At 40.7% G+C, this 17,394-nt stretch overlaps 1 protein-coding gene across 11 annotated transcripts in view; it reads left to right on the top strand.

Moving 5' to 3' along the window:
* LOC134224568 (uncharacterized) overlaps positions 1 to 13,498 on the top strand; it is a 287,855-nt gene extending 274,357 nt beyond the window's left edge. For all 11 annotated transcript variants that reach the window (XM_062703975.1, XM_062703973.1, XM_062703978.1 and 8 more), the window contains one exon: positions 12,697 to 13,498. In XM_062703975.1, coding sequence (XP_062559959.1) covers positions 12,697 to 12,957 — 261 coding nt within the window. In that variant the 3' untranslated portion in view covers positions 12,958 to 13,498. The remainder of the gene's footprint in view (positions 1 to 12,696) is intronic.
* Positions 13,499 to 17,394: the final 3,896 nt, after the last annotated feature.

The raw sequence follows: 17,394 nt of genomic DNA, 5'->3' as shown, positions 1-17,394 counted from the left end.
TATGAAGCCGGTTCCCAGCTCGTTGGTGGTGCCACAGCTTTGGTAGAAGGTAGCCGCTCGATGCCCGCTTTTCCACACTTTCTGTCCTGTCCAGCAGATTTCCTGCAGCGCTACGACATCGAAGTTGCGGGGATGTAATTCATCGTGGATTATCCTGTCGCAACCTGCGAAGCCTAGCGACTTGCAGTTCCATGTTCCAAGCTTCCAATCGTGATCCTTTATTCGTCGCCTAGGTCGTTGCCGATTGTATCGAGTCGTATTATCTTCTATGTCGTTCGTAATAGTTGTTTTTAAAGGCGGCTTATTGGGCCTGCGCAAACCTCCTGTCTCGTCGGAGGGCCGTCGTGTCAGGGCTGTTTAGCGTCCCACCTAACACCAGGACTTGGGCTTGTGCGCTTTGAGCGGTACACGGTCGCTTTGGCGGAGCCTACTTGCGGATACATGCAGCTTTTTATAGAGGTTTAACAGGGCCCACTGTCAAACCCCACCACATCCTAGGCAGGCGCCACAACTCGCAGATGGCCTGGGGAGGGATCGTCAAGCCCTTGGACATAGTCCCTGCTGCCCCCGAGAAAAAACATACACCTAAGATTTTTGGACACAATACACAACATAAGTTAAGCTTTATATCGATGTATTAATATTTGAAATCGGTAGTTGCAAACCTGGCGGAAAAATAGTTTTCAAAAAGAAATCCAAGATGGCGGCCATATTCAATATGGCTGCTTATATTTTTATTATTGCAAATTAAGGATACACTCTTCCTCTTTCCAACGATATGCTGATCTCTATGATCGGTTGAGAAATGTTGGAGTTATGACAGTTTTGGTGAGTCAAGAATTGACAAAAATCGAGGAGTCCATTAAAATGATTTCGTGTATAACTAACGAGGGTTTCATCTTTCTGAAGAGTTTAACTCGGATCCTTAATATGCTCGCCGAAAGCTTTCGAAAGAATATAAATTTAGGCATTTTTAAGAACCTCGTGCAAATAGTGGCCCGGTTTCAGCGAGAATTACTCAATATCTCTATATAATCTATATATAATTTCAATTTTCATTTCCAGGTTTTTTTTACTTTTCAAGTTTTTAGGATTTTATGCAGTATTGAACAAAACCGTTTGAGCACCCTTCTTACTAGGGCCAAAAAATGCGCAAATTTTACATTTTGAGAATAATTTGAATCTTACCTAGATGAAGTTGGATAAAAAGGTTTAGTGGTTTGAAGATGCTTTAAATAACATTCAATATTTACTATGTCTGAAACAATTATGCATATGCACAACATGTGATAGATTTAGTTCGGAAAAGGTATTGGAGGGTAACCGCCCCTTCGGTGGGGTTTGATCTCACGAAACCAGTACGCTAGACCAGTCTTCAAGGTGCAGCCCCGCGCAAATGTTTATCCGTGCTGCCGCACTCGAATGAACATTCGCTTCGGGCTCGAACGTGCACTCGTAAAAATGAGCATGAACCCGAGCGTAGGCTGGATGCTCATGTTTTGTACCGCGCTCACAGCGGCGCTCGAACATTGATGTTTTCAGCGCGGCTGTGAGCGCCGCTTTGAGCACGGTACAAAACATCGGTTACAATCAACATACATTGCTTGGTTGGCTTGGCTTAGCATTTTGGTGTTGAAACTCTAGTTTTATTTTAACCCTTTCCCGCCCACGACTTTTTTCAAAGATTTCAAAAGGAAGAAATCATCTTTGAGAAAAATGCTAGAACAAAAGTTATTTGGCATAGCCAAAATTAGTTGGAAAACGAAAAAAAAAAATTTTTGATTGTAAATCAATAGTTAATTGATTGTTATCAATAGTTTCACTATTTGTACTCAAAATTGATTATATTTGCAGTCTAATGGAACCATGAAGATGTGTCAAATATTCCTTTTTGTTGTTGAAACAATTCGATTAAAGTTAGAAGGTGCAAAACTCGATGGTGCTCCACAGGCACCATGGGCGAGAGTGGGTTAATATAATTGAATTTCAATCATTCGATGATACTTTGTTCGTAAAGTTAAAAAGGAACTTATTTATCATCTTATTATGCGCGTAGATGTTTGAAATATCCTCAATGACAGAGTATAAGGACATTCTACGAAAAACATAAGCATAAGAAAAGTCCAACCCCGTACTTCTAACCATTTGTAATTGAATCGCCTTTAGACTTGTTGAGAAGAGTTTCAAAAGTTCTTTCGGTTGCTTTCCTATGCAATTTTTTTCAACTTTGAAAAAGATGGGAACTTTAAGTTTTATGTAATCTCCTTTAAAAGTCGCACTACATACTTGCACTGACTTATCTTTACACAAGTGAAAAATTGTGTTATGAATGTGTATACTTGGGTTTCTTTTTAAGCGGATTGCATAAATCACTTGATTTTTTAAGTGAATTTCGACATCTACGCCGTTTTTCTACGCGATTGTTTTCACAAAGTTGATTCAAGCGAGTAGGAATGCGGTTATATTTTAAAATGCCGCTAAAGTTTACGACATTGGAGGACGGTTTTGTAATCCGTGATTTTTTTTATCTTCAGTCATTATCAAGGTACATCATCGGAAAACATGCTCAAATAATCAAATATGGATCGTATATTTTGTGTATGCAGGGTACCCGAATTTTATAGAATTTTACGTAATGTGACTTAGTTGTCCGGCACTGAGGAATTTCTCTCTACTTGAGATGGAAATGTGTATACATATTTTGCCAATTTGACAATGCAATAATCAACAATCAGGAGTATTCATTATTTAAGCCTCCATGTGAAATCGGAATTATTGAACAACTAATGCATGAATTTTAACTCACGTGCTTTACTATGTATCTACCTACCAAAGAAAAAAAAAACAATTCTATATGTTCAACACTATTTGCTGAGGGTTTGTGGAAAACAAAGTAAGTTGACACACAGTCTACAATATCGAAACATTTTTTTTTCTTCAATTGGTCTACATTTCAACTGCAACTTAACCTGTTTTCAACTAAGGGTTCCCTGTTAGCATTTAAAGTAACCGTTATAATTGAGGCTTTTTTTCTGCCATTGTATACATGTGTTTTGTGTATCTTATGTAGCAAACACAATGAATATACTAGCAATCAATTAACTAATCCGTTTATTGTACACTTTTTATGTTTTTGTTTTTTAGGAAGATTTTATATTTCATTTTCCCCAATTGAGTTTCATTCTTTCAATGAAGCTGGATAGAAACAATAATGTTATGTACCATCTTTGCTTACAAACTAAATTTTCATTTTAAAGTTAGTTTGCTTCACGTTTTGGATTATTTTCAACTATAAAACATAACACGCTTGCTTTTCACGTACTAAAGGTCCACGCAGAATGGGTACTTTTGCGAACGTTTTGATTCTTATCCCCCTTATTTGACGCACGCAAATGCAAATGCTGAAACCATAACTTGTTTTCATCTACGAGCTCCGATTCGTATTTTTTTGCTATGCCGCTCAACTATGGCGAATACGAAACGTGCCGCATAATAGTAAAGCATCGCACCCGGCCAAAAAAAATTTCTCACAGCCTCAGTTCTCAGCCTAAGCACACAGTCTGAGCACACTGGATGCTGGATGAGCACACAGCCTGAACACACAGCCCAAGTTTTGAACTTGAGCTCGAGCCTGACTGAGCCGCACCGCGTTCATTTTTCGCACCCATGTTCGATGCTGATGGTGAACACGAGCTTGAAGGAGAACGCGCGCTCGGGATGTACATGAACTTGCAAAAACTGCACTCAAGCTCAGCGCCGCTCATGTTTTCGTGAAGACTGCGCTAGACAGGTGCTTTCCCTACTAAGCTACAAAGGACCTCCGTCCTTCGCAGTAAGCTACGAAGGACCTCCGTCTTTCGCAACTTAGCGGATACTGATGAAACTAAGGGGCCGTACACACATTACGTAAGCACTTATGGGGGGAGGGGGTCGGTCATTATCTTACACGGGGAGTCGAAAAACCCAGAAAAATTGCTTACGTAATAAGTGTACGACCCCTAAAGTGGGTCGGTCGATGCTGAAAATCGTTATCGGACATATTTGGATCAAGAAAAATCCTATTTTTGAGTGGATTGGTTGATGGCCGGAATCGATATTTGACCTAGCCTAAATCCAAATCTGGTGAGGCTTGGTCGGTGCTTTGAAGGAACTAATGGACTTAGATGTATAAATAAAACCCAAATTTGGAGTGAGTTGATCGGGGGTCAGTTATTAACCCTTATGCATGCATTAGTGCATTAGTAGGTGGAGGAAATGCCGTCGGATCTATTTGAATAAAAGAAAATTCCACTCTAGAGTGGGTCTGTCGGTGGTCTGAAGGCGCACAAGTTGAGTGAATTCAATTCAACGCTGAAGTAGGCTGGTCGAAGGTCGGAATCGAATACGCGAAGGTTGTTACGACTACGCGGATTTCGCGATTTTCATGGATTTGGCGCAAATCTACATAACGATGTTGGGGTTTCGCGCGGATTTGGCACGGATTTAGTTTTAGGTGAAAATTTAGTAATTGAAGTTCTAGATCTAAGACGTTTATTTAAAAATAAGTTTCATGTCTATCTAGATGCGCTTTATTTTCATTAGCAAATATTGTTGAGAACAAAACTTATGTTTAAAGGCTGTTAACATTGTCCAAGTAATAGAGGTAATAAGCTATAGGGAAGATTGTTGCTGTCGTCACTGGCTAAACATCTTTTGCTGACGAGGATAGGGCGCTAAATGTCAACGCAGGAAAAATCAGTACGTTTTGACAGTTGTGTACCCAACATGTTTGGGAACGAGAACAAAGGGAACCGCAGCGACAATCGTCCTCTATAGTTTATTATCTCTATTGTCCAAACCCTTAGGGGCAAGCCAGAGTAAACGCGACGAGCGATGCAACGCGACTCATGTAAAAGAATCACAATCATTATCAACAGGCTGTCAAATTACACTGTCGCGTCACGTCGCATCGCACGTCGCGTTTACTCTAGCTTGCCCCTTATTGAATGGCATGCATTACACTCTTAAGGCTATGATTGTTTATTGTATAGACTTTATTTTTCTGCATGTCATACTATGCTAATTACAAATTATTATTAGTAAATTTGCATGATGGATATAGTCCAATTTCCTTTTTTCTATTCAAAACTTCGGCTCATTTTAAGAAATAGCTCAAATTAGAATTGAAAGTGCCAGCTCAATAATTTCCGAATAGATATATGTCTTATTTGTCACATATTTTTTTATTTTACGAACTATCACTTTTAAGTTTAGTTTAGTTTGAGTGAATTCAGAAAATAAGAAGTAGCTAAGAACCAGTTAGACGCAACGAAATAAGCAAAACTTATTGAGAAACGCGCTGGAAAATGATTCGTTTATCATTTCAGGTACCTTTTATGTGTTTTTCTCGGAATATTAAAAAAGTTCACAGGTTGAAGAATTGACCACGCGACGCCTCTGGCACAAACATAGTGCAAAAATTTCCAATTTTTCACCCCACTAATGACCCCTTCGTAACGTTTTTAGTATCCTCCGTTATGTAATTTGTGTATTTCCCTTGACCATATGCAAATTGCGAATGCTATCGTCGAAGTCTATTCTGTCTTTTTAAAATGCGAAGTCGATCGGACATGGATTTGAGGGTACCTCTCATCGACTAAATGATATTTTGACCCATGGTAATTTTCCTCCTTCCAGGCGAAACTAAGAATCATTTTTTTTTTTGCCTTTCTCGTACAACAAAGTTGTAGTACGAAAGGCTATAGGACTACCCCAAAAAACAAACTATGATAGAAGCCCCGGAGACCCATAGTGTTATATACCGATCGACTCAGCTCGACGAATTGAGGTGATGTCTGTATGTGCGTATGTATGTGTGTGTGTTTAAGTATGTATGTGTACAAATTTTGTAGACACACTTTTTGGAACTTAACATTACCCGATTTACTCGAAACAAGTTGCATTCGACGGGAAATGCGGTCCCATTGTTTGCTATTGAAAATTGGCCCGATCGGACATTGCGTTTTGGAATTATTGAAAAATCATTGTTTTTTCCCAAGGATCCCTCTTTAAAAAAATTCAAAATCGAAAAAAAAATTCAGGAATGGTGGCAATGCATAGTAATTAATGCAAAAACATGCAAAATGATAGCAAATATGCGATCTAAGTACTTTTTTTACCTTTCTTATGTGATTTTTTCAGAACATTTTACGATGCACGAGAAAGGCATCATCGCCGCTAGATGGATTAACCTGGGTTTTCATTACATCGTACGATGCACGAGAAAGCCATCATCGCGCTCTGGGGTTTTCTGGGTTTTTCAATGTCAAAAAGCTTTAAACTTAGATGCTTACTTGGAATTTTTTATCGATTTAAAAAAAAATGCCCCGATGGCAATTGGGACTTAGGAGTATCTCGAATTTTAAAGAATCTCTCGAGTGAATTATGTAGAAGCTCAAAAGAATTCGCCGCCTTTTCTACTTGTCCGGCAGTTCCAGCTTTTTCCACCTGTCCGGGAAAATACACTTGTCGAGGCATTTGCATTGCCGTCCTGAACCTATCAGGGGCTGTATTGATAGTGGCTTTCAATGCTACGTTCGGGATATCGTCTGGCCCTCGCTGTTTTACTACTGTCTATCTTCGATGTTGTAAAGAGCAGATGTTGTAAATATCATCGAAAACCAATGCTTCTTTGATATGGAAATGCTAATATCATCTTCGAAACTTAGACGCACATGTTCATGATAGAATTAGAGGCGAAAGTATAGAATTGATAGTTCCGTTAGGATACGGCAGGCATGAAGAATGTTTTTATAGATGTCGATTTGAAAGCGAGCGGAGGGCAATATTTGTGATGGCACATATCACACGACCTTCCTTCTGCCAAGCTCCCGTATGAAGGGGGAGGGAAGAATATCAGTGTGGAAGCTTCCCTCCCCCTTCATACGGGAGCTATGACGGTCGTGATATGTGCCATCACAAATATTGCCCTCCGCTCGCTTTCAAATCGACTTCCATAAAAACATTTCTTCATGCCTGCCGTATCCTAACGGAACTATCAGTTCTATACTTTTGCCTCTAATTCTATCATGAACATGTACGTCCAAGTTTGGAAGATGATATTAGCATTTCCATATCATTGTAAATCGTTTAACTTCACGTAGAAGTAACACACACGAAATCATTAATTTAGCAATGCTTCTTTGTTCGAATAACTTGTTTGAAGAATTCCTAACGTGTAAATTTATGACGAATGTTCAGCCTCTGATTTTTAAGAATTTAACGGTAAATCGCACATTAACAATTATTATTATTATTTATTCAGACTAAGGCCGAAGTGGCCTGTGCGGTATATAAGAGTCTTCTCCATTCGGCTCGATCCATGGCTACACGTCGCCAACCACGCAGTCTACGGAGGGTCCGCAAGTCATCTTCCACCTGATCGATCCACCTTGCCCGCTGCGCACCTCGCCTTTTTGTGCCCGTCGGATCGTTGTCGAGAACCATTTTCACCGGATTACTGTCCGACATTCTGGCTACGTGCCCGGCCCACCGCAGTCTTCCGATTTTCGCGGTGTGAACGATGGATGGTTCTCCCAACAGCTGATGCAACTCGTGGTTCATTCGCCTCCTCCACGTACCGTCCGCCATCTGCACCCTACCATAGATGGTACGCAGCACTTTCCTTTCGAAAACTCCAAGTGCGGGTTGGTCCTCCACGAGCATCGTCCAGGTCTCGTGTCCGTAGAGGACTACCTGTCTAATGAGCGTTTTGTAGATTGTCAGTTTGGTACGGCGGCGAACTCTATTCGATCGGAGCGTCTTGCGGAGTCCAAAGTACGTACGATTTCCAGCCACTATGCGTCTCTGAATTTCTCTGCTGGTGTCATTTTCGGCAGTCACCAGTGAGCCCAAGTACACAAATTCTTCTACCACCTCGATTTCGTCACCACTGATGCAAACTCGCGGTGGGTGGCTCACATTGTCTTCTCTTGAACCTCTTCCTATCATATACTTCGTCTTCGACGTGTTGATGACTAGTCCGATCCGCTTAGCTTCCCTCTTCAGTCTGATGTAGGCTTCCTCCATCTTTTCAAAGTTACGTGCCATAATATCTATGTCGTCGGCGAAGCCAAATAGCTGGACGGACTTATTGAAAATTGTACCACTTGTGTTAATCCCTGCTCTTCGTATTACCCCTTCCAAAGCGATGTTGAATAGCAGACACGAAAGACCATCACCTTGCCGTAACCCTCTGCGGGTTTCGAAGGGACTCGAGAATGCCCCTGAAACTCGAACTACGCACATCACCCGATCCATCGTCGCTTTGATCAACCGTGTCAGTTTATCCGGAAAACCGTGTTCGTGCATTAGCTGCCATAGCTGGTCCCGATCGATTGTATCATATGCGGCTTTGAAGTCGATGAATAGATGTTAGTTAGTTAGGCCTCTTCCGGGTTCTCTACTAAATATTATCTTCGATTGACGTTCTTCCGGCATATGGACAACGTGACCAGCCCACCGTAGTCTGCCGTGTTGTATAAGCTTAATAATATCCAGCCCTTTATACACCTGGTACAATTCGTGATTCATGCGACGCCGCCAGATACCGTTCTCCTGTTTACCGCCGAGTATTGTCCGCAGCACCTTACGCTCAAACACTCCGAGAGCTCTCCGATCAGCCTCCTTTAACGTCCATGTCTCATGGCCGTAAAAAGCCACCGGAAGAATCAGAGTAGTATACAGCGCGAGTTTTGTTTTCGTTTGCAGACTACGGGACTTAAGCTGGTTACGAAGTCCGTAATAAGCCCTATTTGCAGCTGCAATACGCCTTTTCACCTCGCGGGTAACATCATTATCGCACGTCACTAATGTTCCAAGATACACAAATTTTTCTACCACTTCAAATTTTTCACCATCCAGCACTATTTCGCTACCACCACCACTAATGAACCCACGTTGATTGCCAGCGACCATGTACTTCGTTTTGCTGGTATTGATCGTGAGTCCAATCCTCGCTGTCTCCCTCTTAAAAGGCGCAAAAGCCTCTTCCACGGCACGGCGATCAATTCCGATAATATCGATATCGTCCGCAAATCCCAGGAGCATATGCGATTTTGTGATAATGGTACCGCTTCTTTGCACACCAGCTCTCCTAATCGCTCCCTCGGGAGCTATATTGAACAGTAGGTTCGAGAGTGCATCACCCTATTTTAATCCATCTAAGGTAGCAAATTACGTCGATATTTCATCCGCAACCCTTACACTTGATTTCGATCCGTCCAACGTTATACGAATCAGCCGTATCAGTTTCGCCGAAAAACCATGTTCAAGCATAATTTGCCATAATTCATTCCGTTTCACCGAATTGTACGCCGCCTTGAAATCAATAAACAGATGATGTGTCTGCAAGTTGTACTCCCGGAATTTATCGAGGATTTGTCTCAGGGTAAACATTTGATCCGTCGTTGATCGGCCCTCACGAAAACCTGCTTGGTATTCGCCGACAAAGGACTCTTCAAGCGGTCTCAATCTGTTGAACAGAATACGGGACATAATTTTGTACGCCGAATTAAGGAGGGTTATTCCTCGGTAATTGGCGCACTCCAGTCTGTGCCCTTTCTTTAAGAGAGGGCAAATGAGGCCGTCTAACCAGCTAGCAGGCATTTCCTCGTCTTCCCATATTTTCGACATAATATGGTGCAGAACTTCATAAAGCTGCTCACTGCCATGTTTGAGAAGTTCAGCCGGGAGCTGGTCCTTCCCCGCAGCCTTATTGTTTTTCAGCTCTTTGACAGCTTTTTTAACCTCATCTAGTGTAGGTGACTCCACAGCTTGTCCATCGTCGCTAATATTTATTCTGTTCACCGATGCACCGTCACTTCCTCCATTCAACAAAGTCTCGAAGTGCTGCTTCCACCTGGCAGCCACTTCAGTTTTATCTGTCAGCAAATTCCCTTGGTGGTCGTTGCACATGACGGGAGATGGCGCTGTCTTTCTCCGCACGCCATTGACAGACTCATAAAACTTCCGCATATCGTTCAGCTCCATTTTTCCCTACGCCTCACTAATCACTTGTTCTTCGTACTCTTTTTTCTTCCTGCGGTGGGTTCGTTTTTCGGCTGCTCTTGCTTCCTTGTACCGATCTCTATTCGATCGGGTACCTGTAACCAACATCCAGCTTCTGGCAACGTTCTTCTCGTCTGTCACTCTCTGACACTTCACATCGAACCAACCCGTCCTGGGTCGCCTCTGTGCAGTGCCTTCTCGTGCTGTTGTGCTCACCGCTCCATGGATCGACTCCCATAGATCGTTGATGTTGTCGCTAACGTTGATTGCACTTATCCGTTCGTCGAGCTTCTGGCGGTACTCAGCCGATACTCCTTCCGCCGACAATCGCTGGATATTGTAATGCATCGTTCGCTGTGATCTTTCGTTCGATACAGTTGACAACCGTGATCGAATTTTATTGACAACGAGGTAGTGATCAGAGTCAATGTTCGGACCTCTGAATGTCCGCACATCGATAACATCCGAGAAATGGCGCCCATCCACCAGAACATGGTCTATCTGGTTGCAAGTTTCACCATTTGGGTGTCTCCAGGTGTGCTTTCGGATGTTCTTTCGTGCAAAGTAGGTGCTACTGATGGCCATCCCTCTGACAGCAGCAAAATTTACTAGCCGTAGGCCGTTGTCATTGGTAGCGGAGTGAAGGCTCTCCCTACCGATTATGGGACGGAAAAAGTCCTCTCTACCGACATGAGCGTTAGCGTCTCCGATAACAATTTTCACGTCATGCTTTGGGCACTCTCCATAATCTTTATCAAGACATTCATAAAACGTGTCCTTCACGTCGTCGGATTTATCGTTTGTCGGTGCGTAAACGTTGATTAGGCTGTAATTGAAGAATTTGCCCCGTATCCTCAACACACAGATTCGTTCGCTAATGGGTTTCCACAGCATCACTCGCTTCATCTGCTTGCCCATCACTACGAAACCAACTCCATGCTCTGCTTTTTCACCGCCGCTGTGATAGATGTTATACTTGAATGCAGTATTGGTCGTGGGGTCCACGGCTCGGAATTCACGTTCTCCGGATCTAGGCCATCGGACTTCTTGAATAGCAGCCACGTTCACTCCAACCTTCTGTAGTTCACGAGCCAGAAGGCTCACTCGTCCAGGTTCATTTAGAGTCCTGACATTCCAGGTACCGAGTTTCCAATCATAGTCCTTATTTCGTTGCCGGGTCGGTTGCCAAAAATAATGTTCTCTTTTTCTTCTATCTCCATTTTTCGTGGTATTTGAGAGGCTTCAGTAAGCTACCTTACCGGGGTCGCGTTACCTACATCGCGATGATGGGGCTGCCACCTTAGGTATAGCTGACGCGATACAGCATTTCGTTAATCAGCCGCTGGGTACCAGGCAGACGCTGTTTGAGACGCACCTTCTGGTGAACAGACGCTCGAGGCGTTCTTTCTGATGTCAGAAGGACAACAGCGCCCAGGCTGCACTACCAGCTAAGTACACAACCCTTAGCTGGCGGTCTTTTGTCATCGGACGACCCATGGAAGCGTGAGATAGGGACTTGTGGGGACCAGAGCTCTGTTGGGCGCTCCTTCCTTGATGTCAACCCACCATTTTGCAGCCCACATGTCATAAGGAGTAGAAATTTTCAACATATTAATTCTGCTTGACATCTAATACCAAGTTCTGCATCTCCTCTTCACGATACATACATAAAACACTCAAATACACGACGCTATTCGTGAAATTAACATTTTAAAGTCTGACTGTCTGAAGTCGCCCTATAGTAGACCCCCTGGGGGTCCATAATAGAAATTTGCTTCCCTATAGTCGACACTTTATTTAATTTTTATGTTCCATTTCGGGACGTTCTTCTTCCCTATTATGGACCCCCCAAAATATTCCTATAATGGACACTCTCGTGTTTATTTTTTATAGGGTAAAATGCCCAATAGTGGACCCCCTAGTAGTGGATTTTCGCTCTTCCTGTCATAAGGCTTAGAAATTTTCAACATACTAACTCTGCTTGATATCTAACATCAAGCTCTGCATCCCCTCTTCACGATACATACATAAAACACCCAAATACACGACGTTATTCGATGAAATTAACATTTTAAAGTCTAACTGAATTCGCCCTATAGTAGACCCCCTGAGGGTCCATAATAGGAAATTGCTTCCCTATAGTCGACACTTTATTTGATTTTCATGTCCCGTTTCGGGACGTTCTCCTTCCCTATGATGGACCCCCCAAAATATTACTATAATGGACACTCTCGTGTTTATTTTTTATAGAATTGTAAAAAATCATTTAATTTTACTTTCCATAGCATTTCCAATGCATGTAATCAAATCATAGGACTGTAAGGTAGGTTCTCCCGATGGAATTTCATAGCAAAATGTTTACATTGTGCTGTAATAATGCAAAAATGGCTGGAGGGTCTACTATTGGTTGGGGGTCCACTATTGGGCACTTTATTTTTACATTTTGCATTAAAAAAACCTTCCTAAAAATTCTGAACATATATCCGCTAGAATGCACGAATTTTTACCTTTCTCGTATTTTTTAGTCACCGTACGGTCTAGCTTTTTGTTATATTTTGATTATCGAGTAAATTATACATTTTTCCCCACCTTAATACTCTACTAACCCATCTCTCGTGCCTCAAATATTTTACTTCTTCCCCATTCCAGGCTGCATCGCTGACGGTATCCTGTCGACAAACGCAAACCTGTGGACACCTGATCAGCATCCGTCCGTTCGTCCACCGGAACACTTCGTCCGAGGATTTGAACACCGTCCTGCTGTACGCCTCATCGCTGAATATGTCGGCAAAGCTGTTCCGCATGCCAATCAGCGCCCACTATCTGTGCTTCGTCGTGTTTGTCTGTATCGTGGCACTACTCACGTTCGGGATGTGCCTCAGTCTGGCAATTGGCAACGGTGGAGTTTGATACCCACCTACATATTCCGTACATTCTCGCCCAGCAACCAACATTCTGTAATATACGAAACGAAACGGATGTGCCACCACAAGACAAGCTTCGAAATGTGTGCTGTCAGTTATTATGGAACCAATATAAGACAGTCATATTGAGTCAGGGGCTGTGAAGAGACGATTTCGAGCGCAAGATTGTGGGAATGCGCTATTAAATTCCCAACATGGCAACGGAAAGTTTGATTTTGTCTCCAATCGAGAAAATATTCCATTTTGGTATACAATATTATGTAGCGCGAAAGTGGTGGTTAAGAAGTAATTTGAAATCCGTATGCAAAATAACTCAAATTTTAAAGTGTATGTTCGTTGAATTGAAATAGTGATATATTCGGTAGCTTGAATATTCTTCTACTACACCTAGAGGCAAAAAATGTTTGAAAACATTTACATTTTATAGGCAAATACAATGAAGTTGAATTCATTGGTTCGTGCTTGTAAGTCATTTCTATATTTCTTTTTTTTTTCGATAATAAGAAAATAAATAATCGTTCACCCATGTTGCATATTTTATCTTTTCCATCAATTGTGGTGGAGTAGGAGGGAAGCAAATCTGAAACAAATAACAATGAATACGTTTGCAGGTGACTCTAGAATAATTCATAAGAAACCGGTATAGGTAGAATTCATTGAAATAAAAACAATACTGCAATAGCTCCTCAGGGCAAATGAGCCTTCCAAATAAACGAAACTTTTTCATAAGTAGGTATCAAGTCAAGGTATCAAGGTATCAAGTCAACCAGTTTTGCCTTTGATTCTGGACCATTTTATGAGTTTCCTTCGAGCATTTGAAATCATTTGGACAATTAGGATTAGTCTTGGGTTTACCAGCTTGCATTCTGGCCACCTAAGGGTGGCGTACTCGCTCAAGGACTTGGTAACGTAGTTATCACTTGTCATAAGACGAGTTTGTACAATGCCATTGAATTCCACCACTTAATTGTATCTTGACAGATACGTATTTCGACCTCCACAGTAAGGCCATCATCAGTGTCTCGTACTAGACTCGACTTTAGTCAATTGAAAACATTTGTTAAATCAATTAACCAAAAAGGATAAAGAGCTCTCAGGAAGTTTTTTTAAAGGTTTGTAGAGAATACCATCATCACCCGGTGCTTAAATTTTAAATTTTCTATTTTTAAATTTTCTAGTAACAGATCTCACTTCATCCAAATTAGTTCCCAACGAAGGGTCAAAAACATTCTCTTGATTGAGAATGTCTTCGAAGCTCCGTGTAACCTGATCCTCAATTGGACTAGTGAGACTTAGACTACAATTATGGGCACTCTCGAACTGCTGAGCAAGTTTTTGAGCCTTTTCGCCATTTGTTAATAAAATTTTATTTCTCTCTTTAAGCGCTGGAATTGGCTTTTGAGGTTTTAGAATTTTCGTGAATTTCCTAAAAGGTTTCGAACTGGGATCCAACTTCGAGACATTATTCTCAAAGTTGGTATTTCTCAGAATACTTAGCGAAACGATTTTTAATTTAATTTTGCAAATCTCGCCAAATAACTTTCAACGCGGGATCGCGAGTTCTTTGGTATTGTCTTCGCCTCACATTTTTAAGGCGGATCAGTAGCTGAAGATCATCGTCAATAATAATGAAGTTGAATTTAATTTCACATTTAGGAATTGCAATGCCTCTGGCTTCGACCATTAAATTTGTCAAAGATACGAGAGCATTATCAATATCACTTTTGGTATCGAGAGGAATATCAACATCAAAATTCCTATCGATATATGTTTTATATAGATCCCAATCAGCTCTATGATAATTAAAAATAGAGCTGATAGGATTGTTAATGGCTTCTTGTGAGATTTCAAACGTCACAGGAAGGTGATCAGAGTCAAAGTCAGCATGAGTTACCAATTGGCCACACAGCTGACTTGAATCCGTTAAAACTAAATCAATTGTAGAAGGATTTCGACTGGAAGAAAAACAAGTAGATCCAATGGGATATTGAATAGTATAATATGCCGCAGAGCAATCTTCAAATAAAAGTTTACCATTGGAATTGCTTTGAGCATTATTCCATGAACGGTGTTTGGCATTGAAGTCACAAATTATGAAAAAATTGGATTTGTTGCGAGTTAGAATGTGAAGATCAGCTCTCAACAAATTCCTTAGCTGCCCATTGCACTGGAAAGGCAAGTAGGCAGCAATAAAAGAGAATTGTCCAAAATTTGTTTCAACAGAAACTTCCAAGGTTTCGAAAACTTTGGTTTCAAACGAAGAATATAATTTCTGTTTGATACGTCTATTAATGACAATGGTTTAATACGTCGAAGTCGAGTCAAGTACGAGACACTGAAGACGACCACACGGTTGTGGTCGAAATACGTATCTGCAAAAATATCGAAATAATTGGTGGAATTAAATGGAGAGTACTTAACTCGTCTTAGACGGTTGAATACATTCCACTAAAAAGAGCTTAAAATATTTTTTCCGAAAATCCTGATTATTTCTCAAAAATTTCTTCAAAATTTCCATTACAGATTTCTTTAGAAAATCCTTGACGAATTTCTTCCGGAAATTCCTTATGGGGAATTCCTTCGGGAATTCCTACGGGAATTCCTACGGAAATTTCGTTAGAAATTCTTTAGAAGACTCCTTAAGGAATTCCTTCGGAAGTTTCTCTAGCAATTCCTCCGGATATTTCTTAAGGCATTCTTCAAGAAATTCCATTAGGAGTTACTTCAAAATTGCATACCGTCGTGCGGGGCTTCTTTTGACAAATCAGGGGCTACTTTGGACAATTTGAAACAAGAATTGTGAAGTAAATTACTATTAAATAGCCATTATTCCCATTTGGGTGTCTTGTTGATACTTGGATGGTAACTTTCTGTTTCAAATTTGGATTTTTTTTCGTTTAAATTTTTCAGAAGTTCAAAAATCCAAAGTAGCCCCCGGAGTCAAAAGAAGCCCCACACGACGGTAGCAACTTTTTAGTTTTTTTTAAGCAATACATTCGGAGGGTTTTGTGCAGGAATTTCTAGAAGAATTTCCGAAAGCGTTTTCAAAAGAGAGCCTGAATGAATTTTTGAAAATTATTACCGTTGGAACCGCTTAAAGAGTTCTTAAAGGTATTTTTAAAAAACTTCCCAAAAGAATTCCGAAAGGAATTTTCAGAGGAATCCATGAAGGAATTTCTGAATGAATATTTGAAGGATTTTTCGGAGGAATTTTTCAAAGGGATTTATGAAAAAAACTCTAAATAGAATTTCACAGGAAATTTCTACTTGTATTTCTGAAATTTCTCAAGGAATTACTTCGGTATTTCACCAAGCAACTGATTCGCAATTTCCTCCAGATATTCCTTTGGAGAATCGTCTAAGAATTACCTCGGAAATTTCCTCAGAAAGTTCTACAAAAACTCCTCCGAACACAAATTCCAGAAAGTTTTTTTTTCGGAAATTCTCTCAGGTATTCCTTGTAATTTATCTCAGGAATTAGCTCGCAATTTCCTCTACGCATTCCTTCAGAAATTTGTTAAGGAAAACCTTCGGAAAATCGTTAAGATATTTTCCCGAAAATTCCTCCAGAAATTCTTCTAAGAACTATTTTGGAATTCCTTGCAAAGTTCTAGGGCGAAATTTTCTTAAGAATTCCTGAACAAGTTCCTGAAGGAATATCCGAAGAAATTTTTCTAAGTAGCTCCAGAAGGAACTTCTGACAGTCTTAGATTTCTCCGAAAATTCCTTTGGACATTCCGTCAAGACTTCGTTTAGAAATTCGGATATACCTTCTGAAAATCCTGCGCAAATTCCTCTTGAAATACCTACAGAAAATGTTTTAGGAGTTCCTTAGGAAATTGTTTCAGAATTTCTCCAAAAAATCTCCAAAAACTCCTTCAGAAATTCATTTACTTCGATTACTTCGGAAACTTATTTAAGCTTTGGAAATTTGCTTAGGAATTTCTTTTAAAATCAATTTATGAATTACTTCGGGAGATTCTTTTAGAAATTCCTTCGGATCTTTTTTTTAATTCCTCCTTTTCTTGAAATTTCAATAGGAATTCTTTCAAAACTACCTTAAGCAATTTCTGGAGAATTTCATCGGGTAATCCTTTGAAAATTTCTCCAGTAAATTCTTTGGTAACTTTAGGAAGATGCCTACAGGTAGCAACAAAACTAGCTCTGTATACATCGTTGATTCGTCCAATCGTCCTGTACGGCCATGAACCATGGACGTCATAAGATGCAGATGATCGAATTCTCAAAGTGTTTGAGTTGAAAATACTGCGCTCAGTACTTGGCGGCATGGTAGAAATTGGTAAATGGCGCAGACGAATGAATGAAGCACGAGTTGTACCACGTATTAAAAAAAAGCAGACATAGGCAGGCTAATAAAATAAGGCAGATTAGAGTGGGCTGGACATGTAGCGCATATACAGCG

This window comes from Armigeres subalbatus, chromosome 3 (genome assembly GCF_024139115.2).
Source record: "Armigeres subalbatus isolate Guangzhou_Male chromosome 3, GZ_Asu_2, whole genome shotgun sequence".
NCBI lineage: Eukaryota > Metazoa > Arthropoda > Insecta > Diptera > Culicidae > Armigeres > Armigeres subalbatus.
Note: the sequence above shows the minus strand (reverse complement) of the source record. Positions and strands in the feature narration are given on the sequence as shown.